The 8,915-nt window shown below is 36.5% G+C and overlaps 1 protein-coding gene across 5 annotated transcripts; it reads left to right on the top strand.

Annotated features, from left to right (window-relative positions):
• Positions 1–202: 202 nt before the first annotated feature.
• LOC129315759 (diacylglycerol kinase 1-like) lies at positions 203–7,927 on the top strand. 5 transcript variants are annotated; one of them, XM_054959777.1, is made up of 13 exons: positions 203–597; positions 1,409–1,619; positions 1,727–1,849; positions 2,639–2,767; positions 3,198–3,283; positions 3,535–3,658; positions 4,349–4,397; positions 4,584–4,666; positions 5,215–5,282; positions 5,898–5,972; positions 6,775–6,862; positions 7,023–7,139; positions 7,406–7,927. In XM_054959777.1, exons 2-13 carry the CDS (start codon positions 1,425–1,427, stop codon positions 7,721–7,723), a joined length of 1,455 nt encoding a protein of 484 aa, XP_054815752.1. In that variant the 5' UTR covers positions 203–597; positions 1,409–1,424; the 3' UTR covers positions 7,724–7,927. The 5 variants fall into 5 exon arrangements, with proteins under 5 accessions (XP_054815752.1, XP_054815751.1, XP_054815750.1 ...); XM_054959776.1 differs by having other exon boundaries at positions 204–597; positions 1,412–1,619; XM_054959775.1 differs by lacking the exon at positions 203–597 and adding an exon at positions 922–956.
• Positions 7,928–8,915: the final 988 nt, after the last annotated feature.

The raw sequence follows: 8,915 nt of genomic DNA, 5'->3' as shown, positions 1-8,915 counted from the left end.
CGGCCAAGTCTTCTGTTTCTTTCTGTATAAGCAATAACAGAAAAAGTCCTCTTCTTCTGAGCTTGTCTTTTTATTTTTTATTCATTTATTCTTCTTCAGAGACCTTGTCCTTCCAACATTTAAAACTATAAATCTGAAATAGTAGACGTTAGGAAGCCAAAAACAAAATCAACATCTTTCTACGAAATTTCCACGTCATGACCTTCCCGTTGGGGTGTGGAGCCCACTACCCACCACGCGTTGCAGAAATCTGATGTGGCAGAGATCCCCGTTTCATCATGAATCCCGCGGCCACCTTCGACTCCATGTAAAAATCTATGTATGTCAATTGAAATGATTGGTTCCCAAATTCAAACCAAACCTATCATCAAAGCGACGGGCGTCTTTTTAATTGCCCGGAGTATCTGCTATCGTTCCCAGCTCAGAAGCAAGTCAGTCTATCAATTTATGAGCAAAAGTTTTCAGCAACTTTCACTTCTCGTACCTCTTTTCTATCTTGGATTTTTTATGGTGAAAGCTCTCTCGAGGAATCCGGAGATTACTTTCGTTGCAGCTCTGAAATATTCATTGAATATCTCTGCAAATACTCTCGTTCAGGTAAAGTATTTCCTTTTTAAATTCTCCAAGCACCTGTCTGCGATACCTCTCCTAACGCTTCCAGCAAAACCCTGTTTGGTGGATGAAGAAAAAGTTTGTGATAAATTTAAACAAATTTTAGGGAATATATTCTCTTCACGAGACAAGTGCTTTGCCCGATCGAACACTTGGTCGTCTCTTATGAGTTTTTAAATCAAAAAGACTACGACTCTGAGGTTTCCATTCAGTGTTCTTTTATAGGCCCTTGCATGTTGATCTTGCTTAGCCTCCTTCTCGCCGAACTCACTGCGAACGGCGAGAATGAACCTTTTGAACAGATTTTCTTGTCGTCGTGGGAGAATGGTGACAGGGGATATCAGGTTTTCAAATTATTGTAGAGTTTTCTTCTTGGATTGTGGGTAACAGATGCATGCATTATGTTTGTCAATCTGTATGTGACCTTCATACCGATACTGAATGTTTTCGCCATTGACGTGGATGCTTACTGAGCTACTGACTTCTGCTTTGTTGAACAATAAAACGAACAGGTTTACCTACGGCTAATTATCCTAGTGTCGTGTTTTGCTTGATAACCGTGGGATATTTTCTTTTTGAGGCGAAAATAAAGGAGACTTGGTTGTGTTCTACCAATCTTGAATATTAAGCTCATACAATTATATTTCTTGCAATATTTACTGATAACATAATATTTAAGACCTGTACTAATCAAAACTGCTCTTATTTTATGTGTTACAAAAGCAGCTGTCTTTGGTTAGAAATTTTTTTCTTGGGATGTTAATTTCAAATTTTAATGGGTTATAATGAAATTCAGCAGGTTTGAGGTAGCAATGGGTGATGCGAATTCCAAGAAAACTTTAAAGGAATTCTGCATTCCAGATTACATACTAGTATCAGGATCTGAGGTCAGAAGTGATTCCCATATACCTGCCTGTCCCGTAATAGTCTTCATTAATTCCAAAAGTGGTGGTCAGCTTGGAGGAGAACTTCTTGTTACCTACCGCTCACTTCTTAATAAAAACCAGGTAGATTGTCACATGTTATTCAGTCTCAATGTGTGTGTGAGGTAGGACATGCTTAATAACTATTACCTCCATTATTTTGGTACTAAGGCAATCAATTTAGTTTTCAGGTTATTGATATGGGAGAAAATTCTCCAGATAAGGTGCTGCATCAGCTTTATGTTGCTCTGGAGACACTCAAGTACAAAGGAGATAATTTGGCTGCAGAAATTGAGAAGAGATTAAGAATAATTGTAAGTTTTCAGAATAACTTGCAAATTTGATATTTCTTTCATATTGATGGAACCCCTTTCTCTGTATTAAAATTAACTGATATATAATATAGCGTCTTCCAATGAAGGGAATGAGACTGTTAAAATAGGTAGTTTGAACTTACACACAGACTGAATTGCAGCCATGAAAACAGTAAAGAAAAACAGAGGAAAGTAAAGATAATGAAGAAGAGACAAAGCTCCTCCCTCAGCCTGGTGTTTGAGAGACTGGACATTCCCCTTACAAGAAACCAAATACTTCCATTTCCTTGATCCTACACTCCCCAATGGATGGCAAACCAAATACTTTGTTACACTTTACTCAATGATGCTTCACTCCATTTTTGTCAGTCAAAACCCTCCAATGGCCCTTGGTATGCAGCCCTTTGCCCTTTTCTGGATTTATGGATTACCAGCTTTGATACCAATTGATAGGTTATTAAGTAGGATGGAGAACCCTCCTGTGGAAGCTAATTATTGAGTTGGGAGATCCAACGCCACGTAAACACCCATTGAACATCCCATACTGTTCAATACAAGACTGAGGCATCTCATGCTATCTAATTTTCTATATTTTGTCTTCATTTTCTTCCCATATGTCTTGAGCCTCCTTGGTCCAAAAGATGTGGTCTATCGCATACCAATGGGCAAATGTGCTTAAGAAGATTTACTTTATATATGCTCCCTTTGATTTTTTTTTTTGGCATAATATATACTCTCTTCGATGATAGTTTATTATTTGACATCTCTAATATATTCCTAAAAAAATAGGTCGCAGGTGGTGATGGTACTGCTGGCTGGCTTCTTGGAGTGGTCTCAGATCTTAAACTGCCTCAACCACCACCAATCGCTACAGTACCATTAGGGACAGGAAACAATCTTCCCTTCTCATTTGGCTGGGTATATTTTCTATCTACTTACTTAATTTGCTGAGCTCATAGAATGACAAAGTATTAGAACGCTAAGTGATCATGATCATTTGGATCAATTTTTATTTTCTAGCGAGCATTTGGACTTGAATTCTTGAAGTTATTTTGACAATGTTTTCACCTTATCAATTGTATCCTGCTATTTTGTGCTATATCACATCCACATATGTGGCTATTTTTTATGTTAGGTATAAATAACATTGAATTGTCATTACACCAGAGTCTAGAAACTACTTCTCTGTCTGCTGTATGCACATGTGTTATCCAGACAGTGCACACATGTAAGTGATCTGCAAATTTAGTCGTGGTTGAATATAGTTGTGCGAAGATTTGGTCATTGCTGGAATTGGCATAATTGCAAGCATGTTTAGACTTTGGAGTATAAAGTTTTTCATTTACAGGGGAAGAAAAATCCTGGCACAGACCGCCAATCTGTGGTACTTTTTCTGAATCAAGTAAGAGCTGCAAAGGAAATGAAAATAGACAGGTATCACCTACTTTCTATTTGAAATTTTTAAACTCATGAATTTCACAAATGTAAATATGAGTAATATCTCATTGCTATGAAAACCAACGGCACCTCACTTCTGCAGTAACAACTATATTTGTGTCAAACTGTTTGAATTATGACTGAGACATGCGTGATACCAATATATGCTTGATAATCAGAAACTCAAATAAACTAAAAAGAACATCCTTTGTTGGATATAGGCTTCAAATATTTTAATTCTTTTTCAGCTGGCATATTATGATGAGAATGAAGGCTCCAGAAAAAGGTTCTTGTGACCCTATTGCGCCTCTTGAGCTGCCTCATTCTTTGCATGCATTCCATCGTGTCTCTCCAACAGATATGCTAAATACGGTGAGTTTTTACTATATTTAATTTTTAATATGGATATTTCTTTGAATAAATATGAAAGCTTATGAATTTCTGTATTTAGGAGCTTTTTGTGATTTTGTCATGTTTTTGTTATGTATAAATGCGCCCATATCCAGAGTGACAATGTACTAGAAACATTCTTTGAAGGAAAAAAAGTTATCTTGTACCGATTGTAGTTATATTTCATATAGTGTGGGATCTGCCCTTGCTTTATGTCTCAGCTTGGTGTTACATAGCAATTCCTTGAGTTTATGAGTTGTATAACATGACCATTAAGCTGAAGGCAACCCTAAAAAATGCTACTGTTGGGAACTCCATTTTGATAGGTGCTAGCATAGGAGTGCAGCGTGCTGGCAATTCTAAATAAGTAATGTATAATTTTGTTTGAAGTATGGACTTTTACCTCAGATTAGTGGTCGCATTAGCAGTTGTTATGGTCCTACAACTTGATTTTTCTTTTGTGCTGTTAGTTGATGCAAGTGTTTGGTTGGACCATGACTCCCTTTTTTAGCACATAGTACAGGATAAGGAGCAGAAAAAGAGGGTTAAAATGGAAGCAATAAATTTTTGGCTTCTTTGATATGTATCAGCTGCAAGTTTTTTATGTTTCTGGTTACTTTATGTGAATGTGGCATTGCACACATGCTTATTTGTAAATTGTTCTGTTTTCAGGAGGGTTACCACACTTTTCGTGGGGGATTTTGGAACTACTTTAGCATGGGTAAGGAACTAAAGCACAATTTAAAAGTTCAAGTTACATTTGGTCAAGTGGTGAACTCTTTTCCCAGAAGTTGGATAACCATTTTATGTCCTTTGGCAAAATGCCAATGGAACAGCTAAATGAAAATTGGAAACTAATCGATTAATGATATCTACAAGTTCATCTGAAATTGTGTCTCTAATGCAGGAATAGATGCTCAAGTCTCATATGCATTTCACTCCGAGAGAAAGTTGCATCCAGAAAGATTTAGAAATCAAATATACAATCAGGTACCACATTCTGCAAATTTTACACAGAATGAGTTGAACCATGAATCTGTATTTCTTATTTTCCTCACTAATATATATATATATATATATTTATCTGTACACGATATTGGGAAGATATAAGTAAAAGCCAGGGCATAATTTTTTCTGATAGTAATAGTTGATGCTGCTTAATTTTCAATCCAGGCAATTTTAAAGGTGTCTTTACTGACGGTGTTGTAAAATTTTGTGGATCATTTGTTATCTTACAGCAGCAAATGAAATATTCTGTATGAGGTTAATTTGAATCATTAGATGTTTTCATTTACTACGGACTAGTTCTACCGTAAATGCCCTTGGATTTATTAATGCAAGATTACAGTGATCAAAATCAGAATATTTCATACAATTCTTAATCTCATAGAGTAGTTTCTGAGGCGTCAATTTTTATTTGATGAATTCTTTTCCCTCCATACAAGGCGTATTTAGTATATGTTTGGCATGAATATTTTTCCTTTTCATTAGCACTCCTTAATTACGCTTTCTTTCATTTCTTTTGTTTTGATAAACAGAGTGCTTATCTGAAGCTTGGATGCAAACAAGGATGGTTCTGTCCTTCTTTATTCCATCCTTCTTCACGGTTAGTCACCAATGAGGATCTGATTACATTACATTAACTTTGTGTTAACTTAGGCCTATAAGAACTCTTTGTTTATAGAAATATTACGTAATTTTACTTTACCGGGTTGGAGTTTCATAACAGTTTTCCTATCACGTGCTTGTGGCTACTGGCTTGGTCACTTGCTATTGTTTTGAGAGATACTGTTGAATTTAATTATTTAAAAAAATGGCAGAGTTGATCTGACAAAAACTTTTCTTTATGTTTTCTTTCAATTCGTTCGACTACTTCTAGCCAATCTGTCAGTCAGATGATGAACTTGATTTGCCTTAAAAATGTCAACAGGATGTAGTTTGTCACTGTTAGGAAATGAGAATGGTGCTAAAAAAGCATTCAACCGCACATTTTTTGTTCTTATCTATTAAACATTATCCAGTGGCTCTGGTTCTTTGATCTTATAGACAGAGACACAAAGAACTCTGTTAGGGATGGTTTGGTTTCATGCTGATGCTCTTCTTTTAATGTCTCAGTAGACTAATGAAGTTGTAAACGGATAAAGTTTTTGTTATCATTTTTTCCTTGTTTGCGTCAAGCATCTGAAACACTTCAGGTAGTAATTGTATGATTTTGCCACAGGAACATTGCTCAGCTGACAAAGGTTAAAATAATGAAAAGGCAAGGTCGGTGGGAGGAGCTCCACATACATCCAAGGTGACAATTCTTTCACATGATTTGTTTTAGTATATATTTTTGTGAAGTGTCTTCCACTTCGACGGTTTCTTCGTTAGATCTGCACTAATTGAAAAGCAACAGTGGAACCTAGTGGTCGTACGAGGACCCTTGAATCTTGATGACTTCGCATCTGTTGTCTATGCTTTATACAACAACAACAACAACAACAAGCCTTTATCCCACTAGGTGGGGTCGGCTACATGGATTGCAAGACGCCATTGTGCTCTATCATTTATTAAGCTTTTAGAATATTATTAATTAAGAGATCACGTTCAACAACTTCCAAGAGTGTTCTCTTAGGCCTTCCTCTACCTCTCTTAATCGGACTCAAAGTTATATGTTCCACTCTTCTCACTGGTGCTTCCCTTGGTCTTCTTTGTACATGCCCAAACCATCTCAACCGATTTTCTACCATTTTTTCCTCAATAGGTGCCACCCTCACTTTTTCACGTATGTGCTCATTTCGAATTTTATCTTTACGTGTATGTCCGCACATCCATCGTAACATTCTCATCTCTGCTACTCCAACTTTATATTGAATCCATTTATTTCAGTGAATAACAACTAAGCCATAAATGTGTTAATTTGTATTTAGATTGTTGGGCATATTTATGTTAGAATTTTAAGTTTGGATTGAAAGGAATTTAAGAGAAAAAGCGACAAATTTATGCAAAAGTGGAAAGAAAATAGAACTTGTGATCTGGTAGTCCTGTTAGTGATTTCTTTGCATGATTCTATGGATCATCATTTCATTGACTGAAACTTGGGCCTTCACATGCAGCATACGATCAATTGTTTGCCTCAACCTGCCCAGTTTTTCTGGCGGACTCAATCCTTGGGGAAAACCAAATAGAAACAAATCAATTTACGTAAGTGCTACATTTCAGCTGTCGAAATTCCTGATGTTGCATTGTATGTCATTACTCAAACACACAACTGTGTGTGTGTACGTGAAGACATACTTGTTAAAAATTTATGAAGATCCATGCATGCAGATTTTAATCCTTTATATTCTATTATATTTTACAGAGGGACCTGACACCACCATATGTGGATGATGGCCTTATAGAGGTAGTGGGTTTTAGGGATGCCTGGCATGGTCTAGTTTTGCTTGCTCCCAATGGGCATGGGACTCGGTTGGCACAGGTACAGCTCATCAATTTTACAACTTTTCAAATATTCATTAACTCGGTTAATCGAGCGATTGCTCTCTCTACTTCTATTTCAAAACAATATAGAATCAAATGATTGTTATTCTTACTTTCCTGGTTTTTTTTTTTTTTTGGGGTATCAGAAAGGTTACAATCGAGAAAACTTAAGAAATACAAAGACGTGGGGGTAGTGACCCCAATACTATTACTTTTCTGGGTCTTTTGTAACCGCAATAACGAGAGAACCAACTTTTCATGCAGACCAGCAGAATCCGCTTTGAGTTTCACAAGGGTGCAGCTGAGAGTACATTCATGAGGATTGATGGAGAGCCATGGAAGCAACCTCTCCCATTGGATGATGACACGGTTGTCGTGGAGATATCTCACCATGGCCAAGTAAGCATGCTTGCCACCCCAGGCTGCCGTTCTAAAAGCATAAATGAACCCTCCTCACCTGGTAGTAGCCAGGAAGAAGAAGATAGTGGTGATGATGAAGATTCATTAGAAGGACGTCGCAAGTTTGGTGCGGCTGATACATTCAAATATCCTGATGAAATCGATATATCTCATCTTAGTTAGTGTGCACAGAAATAGCGTTGCTTACTTGGTGCTGGTGAAGGACAAAAATGGTAGGAGTGGATGTAAATTTTGCATCTTTGCTCATAGTTTGCACTTCGCACTTCACACTTCACACTTCACAGCCCCTTGGATTTTAAATTTCCAATGCATTTTTTAATTACTTCAATGTATATGTGTTTTATTTACGAAGCTAACAAACTGTTATCTCCTGCTCATCAATTTAAAATGTTTTTTTCCTTTAAAAAAAAGTATCTCCTTCAATTGACCAAAGAGGGAACAATGTTAATTAAAAAGTCTAATTTGGGAGTACAAGTCTAATTTGCATCGTTCGCAAGTACTGTGATGCTGTAGAAGAGAGTGAAACGAAGAAATGGAAGTGTGTAAAATTTATTTATTACCACAACCCAAATTTTTCTTTCGACCTCTCCTTTATACAGTAAATTTTTTCTTTACTGTAGAGGATCCAGACTCATCTAAGCCTCTTCCACATAATTGTAATAAATAGACTAAGGAGATCCAAGCAATCAACTATTCAAGCAATCATAATTCATTTGTGTCTTCCCAAATTTACATCTCAGAGTCTCAATCAACAAGCCGGGTCAAAGGGGAAAAAGGAGGACTGCTGAGTTCACAAGTCTACTGGAAGTATACCATAAATTGATTATGCTTGTTGTTATCACCATAATCGTATTAGTATTTGCAAGTCAATGTTATGTGACACTGTCGTTGGAAACGTTCAACATTCCAAAAAGTTGAATGAATGAAGTAAGCTTTGTGATCGTAATTCGTGATGTCAAGGTTTAATTTTTGTCTTCGTTTTGTTTTGGGGTTTGGTTACAGTAATTAATCTGAATCCACCCCAATTTATTCCTTCGAACACAGCTAAACATTTCAAACTCGCTCCAGCCGGGACCCCCAATCTAACCTAACGTACAACAAGCTAATTTTTAATTTAAATCTAAATGTTTATAATTTTTATACTTTTAAAATGTTTAAGTTCAATTAGAATTAGAATGTGGGGCTCAGTTGGAATTTAATATAAGTTGTACTATTAACAAAGGTTAAAGAGAGAAAAATCAAACCAACCTTACTTTCATCACCCTACAAATGGCGTCTACAAATAGGAGTAAGAGTTATTACTACTTACTAATTCTATCCCCTTCTTGAGAAGCCAGGAACAAGCCTCCTAGAT

The sequence above is a fragment of the Prosopis cineraria genome, unplaced genomic scaffold, assembly GCF_029017545.1.
Source record: "Prosopis cineraria cultivar Desert tree isolate PC_DT_omini unplaced genomic scaffold, ASM2901754v1 PC7, whole genome shotgun sequence".
NCBI classification, from domain to species: domain Eukaryota; kingdom Viridiplantae; phylum Streptophyta; class Magnoliopsida; order Fabales; family Fabaceae; genus Prosopis; species Prosopis cineraria.
The sequence above is the reverse complement of the archived record's forward strand: the minus strand, read 5'-3'. Positions and strand labels throughout refer to the sequence as shown.